Source organism: Xenopus tropicalis, chromosome 3, assembly GCF_000004195.4.
Source record: "Xenopus tropicalis strain Nigerian chromosome 3, UCB_Xtro_10.0, whole genome shotgun sequence".
NCBI classification, from domain to species: Eukaryota; Metazoa; Chordata; class Amphibia; order Anura; family Pipidae; genus Xenopus; species Xenopus tropicalis.
In genome coordinates, this window is record NC_030679.2 from 92325632 (window position 1) to 92347453 (window position 21822).

Consider the following 21822-nt stretch of genomic DNA (forward strand, 5'->3'; position numbering starts at 1 on the left):
CTTGAGATACGAGAATGGCTGGCCTGTGGTGTCAGATTGAATGAGGGTGAGCAGCGTATCCTGGTCTATGGTAAGCGCCTGTGAACCACCAATGCATTTGTTTGAGGGCCCCTCAAAGTAGCCTGTGTTGTTTTTTTTTTTTTCTTTTAAGGGCTCCTCACTCTTTTCAGATATATTCCTCCACTCATTTAATTCATGTTTCAAATCTTCTGTAAGATTTATAGTGATAGCCTTAAGTCAGTTCCAAATCCTTAATCTACAACACATTATATAGTGCCAACACATTTCCACATTGCTTTACAGAGATTATACATCATTCACAATAGTTCCTGCTCCAGTAGATCTTAAAATCCAAGGTCCCAGCCACATACACTGTGGTCAGTTTAGTCAGAAGCCATTTTCAGCCATTAAAAATTAATGGAACAATGTGATTTTTCACTGTGACTTTTACTGTGTTTATTCATTCCAAGCAGTTTTTCTTAAATAAGCTGGCAATCGATGGAAAAACGGCACAATCACAACTTTTTTCTCCACAACCTCAAAAATGTGTATATTGGTCACCCCCAGTTCTATATAATGTGGGCAAATGAAACAGACATTTCACTATGCACAGTTGTGCATACAAAATACAATTGCACTGTTTTTGAACAAAGTGCTTTTGAACTTATGAAGCTCAATGTCCAAAATTACAAGAGATGCACTGAATCCAGGATTTGGGGAAAAAAAAAAACCAGCACTTTTTTGCTAGATTTGTGTTTGACTTGGTGGATCTTTTCCTCACATCTGAATTTGCAAATTAAGGTTTGGTTTGAGTTTACTATATATAGTCTTTTGTGGCATATTCTGTGTTTAGTGGAAGACACAAATTATAGATTTGGTACATCCCTTTCAGATACACTGTAGAAAAGGTCAAAGCATAGCTCTAAAAATAACAGCTTGCCAACCATTAAGCAGGGCCTTGATTTATTGTACATTTGTATTTTTGTGGCACAGGAAATAAAGTAAGACGGAAAGGAAATTTCTAATTTACCTAAATATTTGTATATATGGGACTTTTTATTTATACACAGTACAGTACACTGTAGGACCTATTTAACATGCTGTGTACAAAAAGGTGGCCAAATATACACCACATATCACCATTTTATCACCTGTCATCCCATGTAAAAAAAACAGCATATTGATCAAGCTGTGTAAAAAATGTTAAAAGTTTTCAGTGCAAAATTTTGATGTAAAAAGAACAAACTGCTTTGAATTTTCTATGTAGAAATAAGAGAAACCATCCAACAAATAAAATCAGCCTTTTTTTGTTTGTTTTAATGTTTTTACCACAGAAATTTATTTGCTGCTTAAGGGCTCTGGCACACGGGGAGATTAGTCCCCCGCAACAAATCTCCCCGAAATGCCATCCCACCGGCGAAAGTGTAAATCGCCGGTGGGATAGCATACGTGGCGCTGCAATTTCCCCGAAATTGCGGAAGTTTCCTCTCAAGGCACGGGCGACTAATCTCCCCGTGTGCCAGAGCCCTAAATATTCCTGATCACTTGAATGGGTTGCGTGATAAATATAACAGTGTAAAATACAGTAATCAGTCAAAGAAAATACACAGAGGTAGAAATTAGCTTTTTAATTTATACCACTTTTTACACTGTTTAGCAAAACTAACATTCTAAAAGCTCAAATCTCAACTGTTGGTGAAAAGAAATGGAAGCTGAAAAGAGGCTATTTAAATCAATGGGATACAATGAAAAACATGTTTTTAAAATCAGCCATCAAGTACAGATATCCAGAATGCTCTGGACCTGGGTTTTTCCGGATAAGGGATCTGTCCGTAATTTGGATCTCATAACTTAAGTCTGCTAAAAATCATTCAAATATTGAATAACTCCAATAAGGATTAGTTATATCTTAGTTGGGATGAAGTACAAGGTACTGTTTTATTATTACAGAGAAAAAGCAAATCATTTTAAAAAAATAGAATTATTTGTTTATTATGGAGTCTATGGGAGATTCAGAACTTTCTGGATAATTGGTTACCTGATAAGGGATCCCATACCTGTACAGGACTGAAAGATTGAGACTTCAAATGACCTTATCAGTTACTAGACTTGATTGTTTCTAAAAATCTGGAGGATTTTCATAAATGTTCTGCAGGCTTTAAAATATGCCTATGAATTGAGGGAAGGCAATAGTTAGCATGCTGGATTTAATACTTGCTACCTGTTCTATAGCAGAAAGACCTGTTTCCATGCTACTGACAGGTTGTCCAGATTTCTGCACACGTCATAGTCCCTTGCATTCTCTTTGCAATATGTTGAAATGAGCAAATATCTGTTGCGTTCAAGTGATTATAAATATGTTTATTTTTCTATGATAGCGGCTCTGTCAACTTTCCTTAACGGAGATTAACAGAAGTATTGAGAGTACTGCCCTGTGTCTAAATCTTTGCACGCAACTGTGCCTGCCTTTTTTTCTGCATAGCCTCTATTTCTGCCATGTAGTGTGCAGTGTTTAGTTAAACTCTATAGCAAATTCAATATATAATTCAATATAATCAGTATAGATTTTTAACGCTGTTGAAATTTTAATATAAAATAGTGTTTGCAATTCACTGTAAATAAGTCAGCCGGCCCAGTTTAAATCTTGCATACATTTTATCATTTTATTTTACTGCAACAAACTTACACTTATTTTTGCATGTTAAACCAGAAAAGAGGACATGATTTCGGACACAATTATGCTTTCTGAGAAAGAACTACAGTCATAGCTTGAGTTGCATATGTTGGATGTTCCATTGCAGACATTCTGCCGGGGTCCTAGGGGCCATGTTGTACGATCAGCTAAATTTCACTCCTGGCGAGGGTTGGCTGCATTGGGCAATGATCTGCTTGTTTAGTCACATGGTCAAACAATTTAACCTCTGCGTGTACGGTAAGGTATTGAGATTTATCCATGCTTATAAAAGCATAACAGAGTTGATAAAGCAATGCTGGCAAACACATGGGCTCTTGCTTTTACAGGAAACACTGCTTTAAAGCCTTTTCTTCTTCCCTTCTCCTGCTTGTCCTATGTAGCTCCTTCCGTAGAGCGGAGGATCGATGCAAGGATGTGGCATTGCTGCTGAGTAATTCATTGTGAAGGAAGGGATGGAGGGAGAGGGGGACATTGCCTACAGGGCTCTTAATGAACACGGCATTGATCTCCGACAAGATGTGTTTTTGTCAATGATTTTATTGTAAGGCCTATTGGACGCGTAGGGTTACAACATAAGTGACACATTCACACTTTAGAAGGCTTCTCCGAATGGCTATCACTTTTCTTTCCCCTCTTGCTGGCTTTACTACATCTGTATTTTGCTTTTTCTCTTACTGATCTCCTTTTCTGCTTTTAAAACAGCATCAAGCCTACAACTTGAGAGCAACTGCTTTTAAAACAGCATCAAACCTACAACTTGTGCGCATATTAATATTCAAATAAAGCAACTATTCAGTTTATAAACTTCCTCTTTTTTCATTTAAAAAAAAAAAAAAAAGTATGGCCATTTTATTCATCTTAAAAATTCTTTCTTTTCCAAGCCTTTATATCCTTGATTGAGCCAGAGCTGTGCTGTAAGTGTCCTGGACTAGTCCTCTCCAGGAGTCTATAGGCAGTAGCGTTGGTAACCGGCTGGTATTTTACTGGCCTGTCTGGTAGAAATGAAACTTAATTATTATTAATAGGAAAGTAGGTAAAAAATATAGGTAGGCCAGTAATTTTTTCCACATAAGCCCTTTTTTGCCCTGATGTTGATCAGTAAGGCCATCCACATCAATGACCAGTTAGCTGCCAGTAAGATGAGTGCATTTGGACAAAAGTGGAAAGAAACTCTGGCTCTGCTGGTGCTTCTATGAGACCCAGTTAAAAAGTGAATTATTATTTATATTAACCAAGACAAACAGTGTTAGTTTCTCTATCTTTTCTCTTAGCAACAGAAATTGTTTGGCTGCCCCTGAGGAAGAAGTACAAAACACTACAAATCCTTTGCACCATATTGCTTGAAAACTTGTGGCCCTGCATTTTGTAGCAGTGCAATAGGTATGGTGCGATAGGATAAGGTGTGATCGCAGTGTTTTTCATTTGCATTAAATTAGGGGGGTGGGGTGGGTGGAGGGTTGTAACATATTGTCTTCTTCTCTTGGAATAATAAATCACTGGGACTGAAAAACTCTGCAAATATCCTTTTGTGTCGTTACCCTCGAAGGGTTTGTGTTTCTTTCTATAAAAATTATTTTTCCCCTCCAAAGTCACTTGGGTGAAAAGGAGTGGTATACAAATTCTTTTAGATATTTTGTTTAAAGGTTATTGTAGATAAAAAGAAATATAGAAAATGTATTTGCTGCAACATCACACAAGGAACATTTTTTTCCCTCTGGGATGCAATAGAATAGTTCCAGAATCTGATTGTGCTGCAGATAAGACAACTATGGTGGATACTGAACAACCCAGAGTCTTTGCTTTAACCTCAATAGCATTTCTTGTTTGCTGTATTATCTATGACATAAAAAGGTGCCAAACCTCTTAAAGGAACAGTAACACCAAAAAATGAAAGTGTTCAAAAGTAATTAAAATATAATGCACTGTTGCCCTGCACTGGAAAAACTGAGGTGTTTGCTTCAGGAACACTACTATAGTTTATATAAATAAGCTGCTGTGTAGCCACGGGGGCAGCCATTCAAGCTGGAAAAAAGGAGAAAAGGCACAGGCACATAGCAGATAACAGATAAGACGCTATTGTATTCTACAGGGTTTATCTGTTAGCTGCTATATAACCTGTGCCTTGTCTTCTTTTGAATGGCTGCCCCCATGGCTACACAGCAGGGTTTATATAAACTCTAGTAATGTTTCTGAAGCAAACAAGCAACTTTTACCAGTGCAGGGCAGCAGTACATTATAGTTTCTTTAAAATATATAGATTTTTTGGTGTTACTGTTCCTTTAAGCAAGTTCATTCTTGTTTTTTTAGCACATATATTTATAGGTATAAATATGGCATTTAATTCCCATTTTGGGCTAGGTATTAAGATAGTACATTTCTGTTTTAACTAATAGTCCTTACACCCTATGGTTATGTTTAACCAGTAGTTGTGTAACTTGCTGATTCCTATTAATTATTGTGACCTTCTGGTTGTTATGATACTGTGCTACCAATCTGGTGGAAATGGTGCTTGATGGTCATGTTATAAATAGGGAATAAACCTAACAGAAATAGGAATGTATTGTTTTTGTTGTTGCAGAAAAGGTCAGTAATACAATAGGCAAATTACCTACTGTTACATGTCCTTTAAGAAGTGTTCAGTGCAAATGCTGTATACAATTGAATATAGAAATGCCTCATTGGTTTTATTGGACTTTATTCTGATGTGTATTTGAAATTTTGAGGGTTTTGTTACTATTACTTACTTTTCAGCACTGGCTTATAGTAAATCAAGCAGTATTTTGAGGAGAATAATGCTATACTAAACATTCATGAAAAGACTTTAAGCTTTATATTTAAGAATTACGTAGGAACCTTATTTTTTTTACTGACATTATAACCAATGCAACACACCTTATTCCTTTTCCTCACAGGTCTCCCTCGATTTACTAGCCAGCCAGAGTCCTCTTCTGTATATGTTGGGGATAGCATTGTATTGAACTGTGATGTCAGTCCTGAACTGGTGCCTTTTGTGCATTGGGAGCAAAACAAGGCTTCACGAGAATTGGACAACAGAGTAGCTGTCCTGTTAAATGGCAGCTTGGTCATTAGCAATGCCAATGAAAGTGATGCTGGGCTATACCGCTGTGCAGTAGGTGGTGGGTCATCCATTAAATACAGTGAGGAGGCAGAGATTAGAGTACTTCAAGGTAAGTAATTACAGGATGCCATCACTCCTGCAACATCTAAATCAATTGTAGAATTAGGTCTTGCATTTAGAAGTTGTTTTGTTGAAATTGTACAAAAGAAAATAACCTGTCTTTAAATAATTGCCAACAAGGAATATACACAAGAAATCTAAAGATTTTATTATGTAGGTTCACATGCTAAGTAAACCATTGATTTTACCCCCACCAGGGAGTAGTTGTGCCCAGTAACTGTTTTGTATAACTACATTATTCAAGCATGCTATGCTAGGTTAGTTTTCAGAAGTCACTGTTTTTATTTAATCTGTGGATGAAGATTACTTGGAAGGATTTGTAAGGGAGAGAGAGATATTTGCAAAAGATCTGCAAATATGCCTATGATTGCTGACATATTTTTTTTAGACACAGGAGACGAGCGCCCCATGCTGTTTCTTCGCCAGCCTTTGCCACTTACCAGAGTTTCTGGGCAGACTGCACTCTTGACTTGTGTGGTATCTGGGTATCCAACACCCAGTGTGCGCTGGACCCATAACCAGAAAGAAATACTGACTGAAAAGTAAGTCCTATTGCCCCGATACTCAAACATTTCACTTTACTCCTTTTAAAGGTGAAGGAAAGGCTAAGTCACTTGGGGGTGCTAAAATGTTAGGCACCCCCAAGTGACTTTAATCGCTTACCTTGTACCCCAGGCTGGTGCCCCTGTTAGGAGAAAACCGCACCAGCCCGGGGTACCTGGAGCGATGTGCTTCCTCCTTCCGGCTTCGTTTCACTGCGACTACACAATAGGCGCATGCGCAGTAGAGTGAATAGCCCACTTCTCTGTTAAAGTTCGGCTTTTCACTCTACTGCGCATGCGCGCGCTCGTGAAGCCGGGAGGAGGAAGTGCTGCAGGTACCCCGGGCTGATGCTGTTCTCTCTGAACAGGGGCACCAGCCCGGGGTAAAAGGTATGCGGTTCAAGTCACTTGGGGGTGCCTAACATTTTGGCACCCCCAAGTGACTTTGCCTTTCCTTCTCCTTTAACAATGATAAGTTTATTTCAACTGATTATTTGTTTAATTAATATGTGGCCATCGCCTGAATATGGACCAATTGTAATATCTACTGATGCAGACACTTTGACTACAACATAATTGGATACAACATATTTTTTTAAAAAATTATTTTACTTCACATTTTATGCAAGAGTTATTTATGTATTTAACTCCATGTAGAGAGATACCTAGCTGATGTGCTTACAGGTTACTGCCTATGCAAGACCATTTCCCTTATGGAAGAAAAAAATATGCTATGTTAAACTGCCAAAGAGTAAAATGCTTCCTTGAGATAAATAATAGCAGGAGTGGTGTACAGTTAATACCTTTATTGGCTAGCAAATATGATAATGATAGCAACCAACCTTTTAGTACATTGCATGTTTCCTTTACATTTACTGATGGTTTTTATGTTATGATTGTTTTACCCTCTAAAATTATGAGTGGCTAACATGTAACTGTATTACTACTAGTTGTACTGCCCCAAACACTTAATGTATTGACTTTATATCTTCTTGAAGCTCAGAGACGTTAACATTCGTGGCAGGGGGCAGCCTGCAGATCAGTTCTGTAACGGAAGAAGATTCTGGAATTTACACATGCATTGCCGACAATGGGAACCAGACTATTCAGGCTCATGCTGAGCTTAGCATACAAGGTATGATATACATGCATAGCTGTGTAATTGCCTAAACTTTAAAAAAGACATTTGGTTAGTTTGCAAGTTTCTCACAGGCAGTTCTACACAAGATACAAAAGAATACAATTAGTTCTCACTGGCTTACTTTTTAATTCTGTCCTGTAAATGTTAAACGTTTGCTTTGAAAATTCAGGCCTTTGTATTATAAAAAAATATTTTTTTTTTTTTTTTTTTTTTAGAAAGAATGCAGCACACAAGGTTAATTTTATGTAACATATTTAAGGCATTTTCATTGCTAGGTGCCGTTAAATTTCAGATGCTTTTCAAGAAATTAAAACCGAGTTTACCACAGTTCCAGTCTTTGATAAATATGCCCCAACATGGCAACACTGAGCACCACTCAACAGTGCCAAACTTATCTGTTTTCTCATCTCCCAAAGTGCTGAACTGAGAAACTGAGTTGTTACATCACCTTTTCGGCTACATCTCTTCTGTTTCCAGGTTTCATTGAGGTAATCTGCAAGCAGGAGCACATGTGCTGGATTTATGATCCTAGCAAAGTCTAAGTGTTACTGGTCTCCAGTCACTGCTGTGGAACTCTGGAGCTAATAGTTGAAAATTCCTGGGGCATTCAGTTCCCCTTAAAAAGAAATTCCTTAACATATGAGGTCAAGCTCTCAACTTCAGTGTGCTTTTTAAATCTTCTATTGGGTGTAAGAATCATTCTTAGAAACACACACACACTATCTCACTCTCCTCTTTGTTTCCAATACAATTTTTTCCCTTTCGGAATTCAGATTCGTGGATTAGTAAATCTCCCCCTTAGTCTCTTTCACTGCCACACTCCCACTGCTCAAAACTGAACTGTTTAAGTCTGGATTTGACTTTAAATATTGTGGAAATGTAGTCTATAAAGGGCATCTTCCTGACATCTGGTAATAATGTCTCCTTGCCAATTACAATAAGCCTTGAGGGTTGGTATGTCTTGGGCCTTAATTAATATAGTGTAGGCCCTTGATAGGTTTCCGGAGCAATTCTTTCTACGCTGTATCCTTGATGTTAGAAATTGAAGGTTGTTTATGTATAAAGAAATTGAGCTTTAGTAACATGTTTTAACTGCTACTATGGTGAAGAAATATTTTCTTCCTTAGCTGCATAGGATGAATTTTTTTTTTTTTTATTTGCCATACAGTCTTAATAAAGCAAGGTGTTTGACAGTTTCAGTGTTATAACAATACAGTGTGAAAACAATACAGATGAAAGCACTAAAAGTGGTTAAAATTGTTTAGATAATGTTATTACAATGTATATTTAGAAATAATAACCACAAATCCTGGATACCTTGGAGACAGAAAAGAAGAGACATATAGATAAAATTCTAAAAGGAGTTGCTATATGGCCCTGATGCTTTTTTCACCAGTGCCTTTCTGAAAAGGTAAATTATCACTTGCCTTTTTATAAAGCCTCTGGCCTCGTCAGAAAAGTTTCTGTGAATCAATCAATCTTGCGTTTTTTTTCTTAATTTTGATTCAGTTAAACTGCACCTTCTTAGGTCTGTATTTATAGGAAATTAACTATATTTACTGAGCAAGTGTCACTTTTTTACAAATTGATAATACACCCTGTCTCAGCTGGGTTACATTGTGCAGTGTTATGGTGTCGGAAAGTTATGGAATACATTTTATTTCAACATTCCATTTAACTTCCTTCCTAAATGATATGATCGGTTGGAAATCGTGTCATTCACTCCCTTCCACTTCACACTGAGAGACATTATTCTAGAACGTCACCAGGATATTGTGCGGTGGCGATAGTGTCACCTGTCAAAGTGATTACAGGGTTATCAATGCTCTCAGGAAGGTTGGTTTTTCCGCTGGCACTAGGTGTGTTTGCCACATGTGGTGCAGCAGTAGCAGGTTTATCATCACTGTGCTACAGCTACTACAAGTGGGCAGATAAAGTACCCAGATTATACAGGGACACCCTGTGTGAATGCAGATAAGGCCAGCCTTATCCATTCCATTCAGTCGTGTTATATTCTATAAAGCCTTATAAATACTGTGATCCTTGACCTTTGGTATAATTGTCTGTTTCTGTGCCAAGCATTTATATTTCAACCAGTGACTTCATTTCTTTTTCCTCTGGGCTTTTCTGTGAGTCCTGTCAATAGTGTATTATTTTCTGCCTTGTTAACCGAACTTACTGATTTGCTGTATCAAACCATGACTCTGTTTCAGCAATTTAAAGTGATTATACAATTTCCATTACAAATCTTACATTCATCCCCTAAGGCTAATGTACATGCGTAGTTTTGATTGCTGCTACTAGAAGGAAAAATAAATCAAAACTCCTGCAACAACGGTGGCAAGCCTCCCTGAACTGATGATTATTTCTCAAAAATACACTACTATGTGTTTTTGAATAATAATCTACGTTGAAGGCAACCTGTGGAACTTCTCATTCAGGGTAGTAGAACAGACTATCAGCAGCTAGCATGTGTTTTTAAAGTGTCACCCAGACATATTATTAAACATGAAACAAAAATTCATTTTTATATTAACATAGAAACCCATTATTCAGACCCATTATAAATGCATTTAAAAATCCCAGCTGTCAATCATATACTGCCTGCCCCGCCTCTATGCCTTAGGCATAGAGGCAGGGCAGGCAATTACTTAAACTTTCCATGCAGCACTTACATTCACCCTACCTTCTCACCATCTAATTGTGTAGCCAGTGCATGGGCATGGGCATCAGGTCCCCCATTCTGGCACATACACAAGATTTTGGGACGATACAAAGCTTGCCTTAATAACAGTGCCCACAAAATGGCAGCTGCCTGCTGGCTGTGGTTTTATATTTCCAAGGAAACAAGATTTATATCATTTATATAGTTTGTGAAGTTAATTTTGCTTGACAAACACAATAGAAAAGAAATTGAAATTATTTCTTAGGGTGACAGGTCCCCTTTAAGGGGCACTTTTTTGTGTGTGTGTGCTTGAATTGTTTAGGCTGATGCCACACAAGGCGTAGGGCTGATATTTCGGCAAGCGGAAAAACGCTTGGCGAAAATTCAGCCCTACGCTTGCTACTTGTGCCTGCACCCGAATGAATGGAATACGCTCGAGTGCAGGCACATGTAGCCGATATATGCATGAAAACGCGAGACTTTGAATTCTCTCGCGTTTTCATGCGTATATCCGCTACATGTGCCTGCACCCGAGCGTATTCCATTCATTCGGGTGCAGGCACAAGTAGCAGGCGTAGGGCTGAATTTTTGCCAAGCGTTTTTCCGCTTGCCGAAAATATCAGCCCTACACCTCGTGTGGCATCAGCCTTAACATGCAATTTATATATGATTGATGTGTGGTGCGATTTGATGTGCTTTTCATCTGAAAACCCATTCCAGGTAGAATGTCATCAAATAGCATGCTACTGATTGCTAGGTTACCGACCTAGCGATCATTGTACTTGCATGCAACCCCATAGAATAGTATGGGGATGCATCATGCAATGTACTCAGAATTCATGCCAATTGCAGCTTGCATAAACCACTTGCGACTTCTCTAGTTGCAGCACTAGATATGACAAACAATATAATTCACATAGGGCTATTGTGATCAACTGTGTTGAAATTGCAGTGCCTGATAGGCACTTCTATTCCATCAAATAAAAAGAAAACATTGAGCCATGATTGTGAATTACTAAAAGCTATATTTACTCTTTCCAAATACTTTAACTTGAATTATCCGTTATTTCCTGTTCCATTTTTTTCTGATAGATTTTCATTAGGTTAATCCTTATTGTCTTGGCCAGTGGTTAATCTTCCAAAGCTTCTTTTCTTTTGCCATAAATAGTTTCTCATCTTTTCTGTAATAACTGCTATAAAGATTATTAATCCTTTAGCTGGCTGGCTGTGTGACAGCCATGTACTATATTAGGTCTCCCATGATGAAAAAATGTTAACAAAACGATATTGTGCCTTTACCATGGGAAGTGTTTTATAAAACAAAATATCATTGGTTAAATAGTTTTTACTAAAACATGTTAATTAAAAAATGTTGCTTTGTGTTTTACTATAGTACCGCCTATTTTCCATGTCAAGCCATCCAATACTCATGCACACGAGTCCATGGACATTGTATTTAAGTGTGAGGTAACCGGGAAACCGACACCCACAGTTAAATGGGTTAAAAATGGAGATATGGTGATTCCAAGTGACTACTTCAAAATAGTGGTAAGAGCATAATTTGGTACTTCGTTGCTTACGGGATCTTTTTTAAAATTCAAAGTAAACCATGAAATAGGTTGTGGGAGAGATATGTCAAATTTGCTTGCCATGTTAATGTTTTTAACATAATGTTAGTGTTTATAATTACTCCTAGTTTTACATAGTTACATAGGGTTGAAAAAAGACCATAGTCCATCAAGTTCAACCCATCCAAGTAAACCCAGCACACACAACCTATACGTACCAATCTATACACTTACATACAATAAACTATAAATACAACCACTAGTACTAACTGTAGATATTAGTATCACAATAGCCTTGGATATTCTGCTTGTTCAAGAACTCATCCAGGCCCCTCTTAAAGGCATTAACAGAAGCTGCCATTACCACATCACTAGGAAGGGCATTCCCCAACCTCACTGCCCTCACCGTGAAAAACCACCTACGCTGCTTCACATGGAAGCTCCGTTCCTCTAATCTAAGGGGTGACCTCTGGTGCTATGATTATTTTTATGGGAAAAAAAGAACATCCCCTATCTGCCTATAATCCCCTCTAATGTACTTGTATAGAGTAATCATGTCCCCTCGCAAGTGCCTCTTGCGAGAGAAAACAACTCCAACCTCGAAAGTCTAACCTCATAGCTTAAATCTTCCATCCCCTTTACCAGTTTAGTTGCACGTCTCTGCACTCTCTCCAGCTCATTAATATCCTTCTTAAGGACTGGAGCCCAAAACTGCACCGCATACTCAAGGTGAGGCCTTACCAGGGACCTATAAAGAGGCAAAATGATGTTTTCATCCCTTGAGTCAATGCCCTTTTTTATACAAGACAGCACTTTATTTGCTTTAGTAGCTACAGAATGACACTGCCTGGAATTAGACAACTTGTTATCTACAAAAACCCCTAGATCCTTCTCCATTAAGGATACCCCCAACAAACTACCATTCAGGAGATAGTTCGCGTTTATATTATTTCTACCAAAGTGCATAACTTTGCACTTGTCAACATTGAACCTCATTTTCCAGTTTGCTGCCCAGTTTTCCAATTTTGTCAAATTGCTCTGCAAAGTGGCAGCATCCTGCATGGAACTTATAGTTTTGCACAATTTAGTGTCATCAGCAAAAATAGAAACAGTACTCTCTATGCCCACCTCCAGGTCATTAATAAACAAGTTAAAAAGCAAAGGACCAAGGACTGACCCCTGCGGTACTCCACTAACCACACTGGTCCAATTAATAAATGTCCCATTTACCCACCACTCTTTGTAATCTATCCTTCAGCCAGTTCTCTATCCAATTACAAATATTATGTTCTAGGCCAATATTACTCAATTTGATCATTAACCTTCTGTGAGGTACTGTATCAAATGCTTTAGCAAAGTCCAAGTAGATAACATTAACTGCCATTCCAGCATCGAGGTTCCTGCTCACCACCTCATAAAAGGCGACTAAATTAGTCTGGCAAGATCTGTTACGCATAAAACCATGCTGGCACAAACTGATAGTATTGTGAACTGCACTGTATTCAAGTACCCTATCCCTTATTACCCCTTTCAAAAGCTTTCCCACTACTGATGTCAGACTAACAGGCCTATAGTTTTGTCTAACATATTCTTCTTTTCTTGTTCTCAGGAGGACCATGACCTGCAGGTGCTTGGTCTGGTGCGCTCAGATGAGGGATTCTATCAGTGTATAGCTGAAAATGAGGTGGGAAACGTCCAGGCAGCAGCACAGCTCATTATCCTTGAGCCTGGTAAGATTTGTGTATGACAATATCCATTCATATTAATGTACATACATATGTACTTTCTGTCCCAGCTAATTAAATGAATGCACCAAGATGCTCATAGTTCAAGTATTCAATCTTTATTGAGACATAGGCCAGTGTTCTTTGCTTTCTAGCACACAGCCCAATGAACTTTGCCCATATTCTTCTCTGCCAAGTTTCCAGTAGTTCTGCCCAAGAATGGTTGCACCTGTTATACAGATTGCTGCCCTAGGTTAGCTGTCTACTGGTGCAGTTATTTCCTGTTTCCTCCTTCCTGACGCGCCTGTAGAGAATTCTGTGTCATTGAGGCAAATGATTTTTATATCATGGAAAGCTCTGTGACTTCCAGAAAAGTCGCCATTCTTGAACCAAATTATTGTTCCTATTACAATGAACAGTATTTTTCAAAATAAACAGCTATATAAGACCAGGGCTAAATACATATAATGTCTAAAGTGGCATCAGTAATTTCTAGACAGCAAACTACATTGTCTGTTTTCTTAGATTCCCTTTATTATTTACATCCTGATGTTATTTTGTCATACAAATTTATAATTTTGCATGTGGTTAATGGTTTAGTCCATTCTCTTTCATATATACCTGCACAAGTCTGACTTATACCTTGCAGTTATATAACAAAATGAATGATATGGTGCTTTAGAATGCATTCCACTTTAAAAGCTTAATTTCAATGATATTTATAAGTAGACTTTTTTTTTTGATTAGTAACCCTTAAAATAAACTGCTGACAGGGTGCTATTGGTAACGAAGCACACTTCAGCACCTATTATTCGTAAATTATCTCCCATGTGTACAGAACATTTCTTGCCTATTTTGGTTTCCATCTTCATCTTACAACAATGACAAGAGCACCATTATTTATGCTTACTGGCAGGTTGCTCTCATTTCTGCTAATGTATATTTGTAATGTAACCTATCCTGAATGAAGGAGCACAACCAGACTAAAATTTAAAGCATAATCTACACATTGTGTTCTTTCAGGCATAGTATGTTGATTGTAAAAGAAGAGCTAGCCTATGCCACTGAGAACCAGAGAGAGAAATTAACTTGTATTTTGCATCATAAATTCATTGTATGATAGCATCTAATAAAAACAGATACATTAGAATCAGCTATTCACCTTTGTAATTGCGACAAAATTAGGGAATAAAGAAGTGCAGGTTAATGTTGCAAGAGGATGGGCTGTCCATATTGCTATTTACATTTTTATTCATAGAGTGACCTGTTCTCTGCCATAGGGACCTGATCTTGAAGGTCCTACTGTCAGTGGAGGGGTTGACTTTGATATTTTGCATGTTATTGGGCAACTCAGGCCTGCCAGAGGTGGGTCAAGTCTTGGCATATTATCAGTCATAAGGGATGACTGTTTGACCTCTGACCCTTTGTAGTGCCTCCTTCAGTGACTGGGTGCCTGTCTCTGCATGTCCGCTGTGCCTATTATGTTTATTTTCTGTTCTTGTTTTTCGCTCTGTGTTTGTATGTGCCCGTGCTTGTCCTCCTCCCTTTTTTATCCCTGCTTTCCATCAATGTCAAGGTGTTACCATCCCAACCTCTCCCACCCCATCACTGACCCGTGCCACTGCTCACAATGTAGCTGCCACTCCAGGAGGCCCCCTGCCTTCATCCCCAAGGGATGTCGTAGCCTCTCTGGTGTCTACACGTTTCATAAAGCTGACTTGGCGTATGCCGGCTGATCCACATGGAGAGAATCTCACCTATCAGGTCTACTATAGCAAGGAAAGCATGAATAGGTAAGTCTCAGCTTTTGAGTGATATGTTACTGCCTCATAACCTTGTTCTTCAGAAACATGTTTCTACATTAAGTGTATATTCTTGGTTCCTGTGATGGGGTTAATTTTACAGAGTTTAAGGCTAATGCCGCACATTGCATATTCTTAGCAAGCTGAAAAATGTTTGCCAAGAATACTCTGCTACGCTTGAAAAAAATTCTACTTGTACCTGTACCGGGAAGCAAAAAAAAAAAAAAATCTCGACTTGCTGTTAATATGCTACGTTTGGCATTAGCCTTAGCAAACCCAGATCAAACTAAACAGTCTGTAAAACCACAAAGGTCTGTCTGTCCTAGTGAGTGCAGCTAAGTTTGTTTCAATTAAAAAAACAGTGTTTCCCTTTTTTTTTTTGTAATTCTTTAAATTTTATATGTTTTTGTAGTCCTGGCCAGCAGAGGTAGAAAAGAAGTAAGGGCAAGGGCACACAAAATCATATGTCCTGCTTATCTCTGGGTTTAGCTGCACTGACAGACACAGCTTCAGCCTGAGTGCAGCTACACCAAGCGGAGCAGAGATCAGCCGGAAAACGCATTCTGAAAACATATTCTGGTCATAAAGCTTTTGTAGTAGCATTTGCTGGCAACAGCAGTGCACCTGCATACACATTCTCTAATAATAATCCAATCTGTGTTGTTTGGGAACAGAAGAAACAGTCAGTCAGATGCTACTCCCAATAGCTTTTTTTTATTATTACTGTTAAAGGGGCAATAAGTACTTTAAGTCATTATACATACCCCTTTGTGTTTTGTGTTTAAAATATGTTTTGCCAATTGTTTTAATCACAAAAAAACTGTATTTTCATTTGTTTTGTTTTTTTAATTTCATGAGCTAAAAAAGGAAACTCAATCCACTTCTTGTATGGCAGATAATTAGATTACTAGTTTACAAACTCTCTTCCTCTTGTAGTGACTGTTTTAGCTCAGACTTATGGTACTTTTCTGTAAATGTATTAATTAACATTGGTAAATGTGTGGGATCTACCTGTCCGTTTATACAACAACAATTTTTAGGATGAAATTGTGTACTTACATACATGCCCTAATACATTTCCATGTCAAGTAACAAGAAATTATTTTATTTCTCTATTAGGTCATTTACAGTAATTTTGTAAGGGTTGAATAGTCATATAGATGTATTATGTTTCTTTCTTCTGGCCATCTAATTCTTTCAAATGGACCTGTTAACATTCTACCCATCTGTAACAAGATTGCAACTTAAATTGCCCTGGGTTATTTTATTATTAAACAAATGGCCCAAATGAGTATTTTGGCATATGTTCGACATATTGCTTCGTGCATAGACCTGAGAAATCCTGGCACTATGCGTAAGGGCTGTGAACTCACAGAAAAGGGCGCTGGGGGGAATGGGAACCCAGCAGTTGCCAGAGCACCAAACATGGGAGGCAACATTTTCCTGTGGTTTTGGGAACAAAAGAAACATTTTTGAAGGTTAACTACAGGAAGGCATTTATATGTTTATGGATTTATGCATTTATATGTTTGTTTGGAGGGATCTTTGTGTCCCTCAATGTGATAACTTTTTCTTTGTCTAAATTACATGAAAGGGAAACAGAAATAGTAATTTTACACTGAACTTATTTTCCATCATACATTTTTTTTTTAACGCTTACATTCAATTTTAGTTGTTTTTAATACAAAATAATTTTGACTTCATCACCCAAACTACTATATAGGCCCCTGTACTTAAGGGGACAAAGCAGAGTTGTGCAGCAAGGGTACTGCCATCATATTTGACCGTAATCTTTAGGTTGGAGATTTCACTGCTCTGATTGCCAACCAGGAGCTTGCACACTGAAACAGACCTGGTTTTTGGTGAGCATGCTAAAGCTTGACAATAATAGTTCTGTAGGTGCTGACTGCAACGTGATGGTGGCCAAACATGCCAGCTGCTCACCTCACTGCTTAATTCTGTATTAAGCACTGCAGTACAGGAGAACGCACATAGGAGTGTGCCTGCACAGTATTCCCACTGTGTTTAAAAGGGGTTTACTTCACCTTTCATATATATATTTTTCAAATAAAATATTTTCATACAAGATTTACTTGTTTTGAAATATTAATATCAAAGGATAATTGTCTAAACCGGTAAGCAAACATAATCTGGCTGCTAGAAGAAATGATGTGTCCTTGGCTGTTTAGGGAGCGAGTGGAGAACACGAGCCGCCCAGGAGAAATGCAAGTTACCATCCAGAACCTTCTACCCGAGACAGTCTATTACTTTCGAGTGGTGGCTCAAAATCAGAATGGAGCAGGTGAAAGCTCTCTGCCTCTAAAGGTTGAAACACAGCCTGAAGGTAGGTTCTGTGTGCTCATTATTAAGAATTATTCATGCATGTGAATTCAGGGTTGTATTTAATTTGTCGTAGTGTATTTATACATACTGATGAAAAGTTGAAAGCATAATAATCTATTCTACTAAAGATTACCTGTTCTTCATACTGACTGTTTCAAAATTACATTTGTATGTTTTTTTCATTCAGTACAAGTTCCTGGCCCAGCCCCCAACTTTAAAGCCACACCAGTCTCACCCACATCTGTAAGTGTCTCTTGGGAAACCCCACTGTCTGGAAATGGGGAGATTCAGAGCTACAAGCTTTATTATATGGAAAAAGGAGCAGACAATGAACAGGTGAGATGGAGGTTTAAAGAGGGTGTTGTCATATTAAAGGGGAAGTTCACATTTTTAAACTATTATCAAGTGTACATGCTATTCATCTGTAAGACTGCTTTCAGCCATTATCCATTTGACTAAAGAATGTTTGACAAAGGGTGGTTGGTGACACCATATTTCCTTCCATTTATGCCTGCTGTGTTATAAGATGAGCACACTTTTTTATAGTAAGGGCAGTGAAGGCTTCAGGTTGTACTGCACATGTATGACAGCTTCTCTTTCATTCTCACTGTGCATCAAGCGCAGCCGGGCTACCAAAATGACGAAAATCATTGGCAAATTTTATGCCGGCATCAGTGATAACACTTTACCCAAACAACATTAGTTTTTATTTATTAATAATCTGAAAACTTTTTATGCAACCATATAAAAATATTTTTGTGCTGTATTATATATGGCCATTATCATAAATAAAATGTAGGTTTTAAGTTCTTAATGTGCAAGGTGAACTTTAAAAACCTTTAAATGTTGTTTCTATGATGGTGCTTAATTTTGCAGTGATGATAAAACTGGTACATTTTTACCCTACTTCTGCAGGATGTTGATGTGGGTGGACATTCATATACATTAAATGGCCTGAAAAAATATACAGAGTATACCTTCAGGGTGGTAGCCTTTAACAAGCATGGGCCAGGTGTATCCACGCAGGATGTGACTGTCAGGACTCTGTCAGATGGTGAGTGTGTTTCTTTGTTCAAAGGATCTTGTGTGCCACCTTCTTAACCTCCTTGGGAATCTGACATTGTTTTATATTTATTTTTAGTACCCAGTGCTGCCCCTCAGAACCTGACACTAGAAGTTCGGAGTTCACAGGTAACGTTCCTGCTTTATCATCGGGCTGCTATGGTACTGTATGTATGTGCAATCTTACTTTATGTTATTGACGTGCCAAGTTATACAGTGTGACTTCCTAGCAACTCCTCAGTTTGTACAAGTTTGCATTATGCATTTTGCTGTGCTATAAAATGTTTATGTTTAGTCTGCAGTGTAATTACATGCAGCAACTTTTAAGCGCATTTAGAAATTTGTTGCTAATAAGGACACAGAATCATGCTTTACTTGCAGAAACATAGTACCAGGTATATGGGTATAATTGTCTCAGAACATATTAGTGACAGTCTCTTACCTTCACATCTTGGCATAGGCTCCATTAGCAATACACAACTGGAGAGACTCGCTGTTCTTTAAATGAATACACTGAGGAGAGTGTATTTCATACCTTTTGATTACAGACTGTTAAAAAGGCTGCAGTACTGCAGTATGGTCGCTAGACTCTTGTAAACACTGAATACATTTTTAGAGTGTTACTTTTTAAGCTAGTTTATATAATGAGGTCACTTTTTTTTTTAATCAGTGTAATGATTATCGGGGGCATCAAAGATGTTAAAAAAGCCTTTTCATTTGTAACAGGGATCCCCAACCTTTCTTACACGTGAGCCGCAATCAAAATGTAAAAAGACTTGGAGAGCAACACAAGCACCATAAAAGTTTGTGGAGATGCAAAATAAGGGCTACGATTGGCTATTAGATAGCCTCTATGCACACTATCAGCTTATAGGAGGCTTTATTTGATAGTAAATTTTGTTTTTATCCAACCAAAACTTGCCACCAAGTCAGGAATTCAAAAATAACTATCTGATTTGGGGTTGGTGAGCAACATGTTGCTCACGAGCCACTGGTTGGGGATCACTGCCTTATAAGATATATACAAAGAGAACAATCTCATAATCAACAACCTACCAGTTATACCCTGTTTAGGGAAGAAAGCAAAGCCAAAAGTATATGAACATATAAAGCAGGGATGTGGAATCGGAGTCGGAGGCAATTTTGGGTACCTGGAGTGGGAGTCGGCAAAAAATGAACCGACTTCTACTAAATTTAAATGGGAATAAAATAAAAAATAAAGCAAGTTTAAATGTCCCAATTCACAAACAGTCATAATTAATTACTTCTCTGCTATAAGAATAAAGCCCAATGCATGCAGTGCATAAACCAACACGTTGAGTGACCATGAAGCATGCTTTTCATTGACTGTATGAATGTATAAAATACATTAGCATATTAAAAGCAGAGGAGGAGTCGTGGAGTCGGAAGTATCAGAAACTGAGAAGTCAGAGAATTTATCTACCGACTCCACAGCCCTGATATAAAGGCCGCTCATAGCACATATAATGAGGCATAAATGTCATATTAGCCAATCAAATCACCCTATATTACCTCTATATTTTTATAGAGGTAGCCCTGCACTGTAAATGTTACAAATACAGGTATAGGATCAATCATCTGGATAAGGGATATTTTTGTAATTTGGAACGCCATACCTTCAGTCTGCTTAAATTAGTTTAAATTTTAAACCCCTGTTTGTTCTGTTAATTTATTGTTCTGCTGTAGGGCACTGTGTACATTATTAGCTCTATATAAATATACATACATACAATGTTTTGCCACCAATATGGATTCATGCAGATTAGTCACAATCAAGTACAAGCTACTGTCTTATTACAGAGAAAAAACACCATCATATTTAGATTTAGAATTATTTGCTTAAATATAGTCTATGGTAAATGACCTTCTGAAACTCAGAGCTTTCTTCATAATGGTTTTCTGAATAAGGGGACCTCCTGTTTTCAGTCCTATGTATTTTGTGTTACCCCACCCTGCTGCAAGGATCTATTGCTAAAAACAAAACTTAGGGATACAGATTGTAAACCTTTTGGTTTTGCCTCATTTCACCCATAAAAACAAAGGAAGGGGACATAGAAATCACATTTTAAAACTGTCTATCATCAGAAATTGAAGTCTACTGGTTTCCTGTGTTTCTGAATGAAAGATGTTCCAAGCAGGAACAAGCTTGAGCAAGCACAAATGATTACAATGGCTCATACTCTGATTTCTAATTTCTTTGTAAATGAATGATGCATGAAGGGATTATAGACATTTTATACCTCTTATGATTTACTGACTACTTTTCTGTGGTTGCATAGAATTTTCGACCGTAAAATTACTGCTCAGTACGGTTGAAAATAAGAAGTGTATTAAGTAATGTATCAAATTAGAACAGTTTATAGAGCCGATGCCCCCCCCCCCCCAAGAGTACTCTAGGGAGACATGAAAAGGTGAAAAATTAAACTTTAGTATTAGAAAAACAGTTAAAAGCAGAAAGCAATCAATAAAATTATTTCTGGTTTGCTTTTAGAAATTGATGAAAGTAAAAAAAAAAAAAAAAAAAGTTAGAAGGTGAGCTACTCCTTTAACAGTACAAGTCCCTTTGGCCAATCAGGGCATGGAGCACATTACTACTTTACAACTTTACTGCAATATTAGCAGCACCGTAAATCCCTGTGATATTCCCATGGCAATGGCAAAGTGAAGATTTTTTTTCAGTACATGTATTTTAAATGTTTAAAAAAAAAAAAAAAAAATATATATATATATATATATATATATATATATATATATATATATATATATTAAAAAGTGTAGTAAGGGACTATGACTGTAAGAAATGGTTTTGTGACTTAATGTATCACAACTTGTATTGATCAATGTTAAGCTCTTGCCTCTTCTGTCTTTTATTCTGATAGTTCTAGAACTGCAGCTGTAGGTAAACACTCTCTGATAGCATTAAGTACAGTATACGCTGTGGTTACCTGTGGCACAGAGAAATTATGGTAGCATATTTTGCCACACCCACATAAAATCTTATGTTTAGAAATTGCAATTATTATAAATAATATGTAGCATCTCTGGAATGAGTTTAAACAA

At 37.6% G+C, this 21822-nt stretch overlaps 1 protein-coding gene across 9 annotated transcripts in view; it reads left to right on the forward strand.

The window, feature by feature from the left end:
- Positions 1 to 21822, forward strand: part of neo1 (neogenin 1) — an 87572-nt gene that overhangs the window by 49736 nt on the left and 16014 nt on the right. For 5 of the 9 annotated variants that reach the window (XM_012966148.3, XM_012966143.3, XM_012966144.3 and 2 more), the window contains 10 exon segments: positions 5608 to 5883; positions 6283 to 6436; positions 7435 to 7571; positions 11636 to 11790; positions 13420 to 13540; positions 15111 to 15327; positions 17526 to 17680; positions 17867 to 18015; positions 18595 to 18733; positions 18821 to 18870. In XM_012966148.3, coding sequence (XP_012821602.1) covers positions 5608 to 5883; positions 6283 to 6436; positions 7435 to 7571; positions 11636 to 11790; positions 13420 to 13540; positions 15111 to 15327; positions 17526 to 17680; positions 17867 to 18015; positions 18595 to 18733; positions 18821 to 18870 — 1553 coding nt within the window. 9 annotated transcript variants of the gene reach the window in all.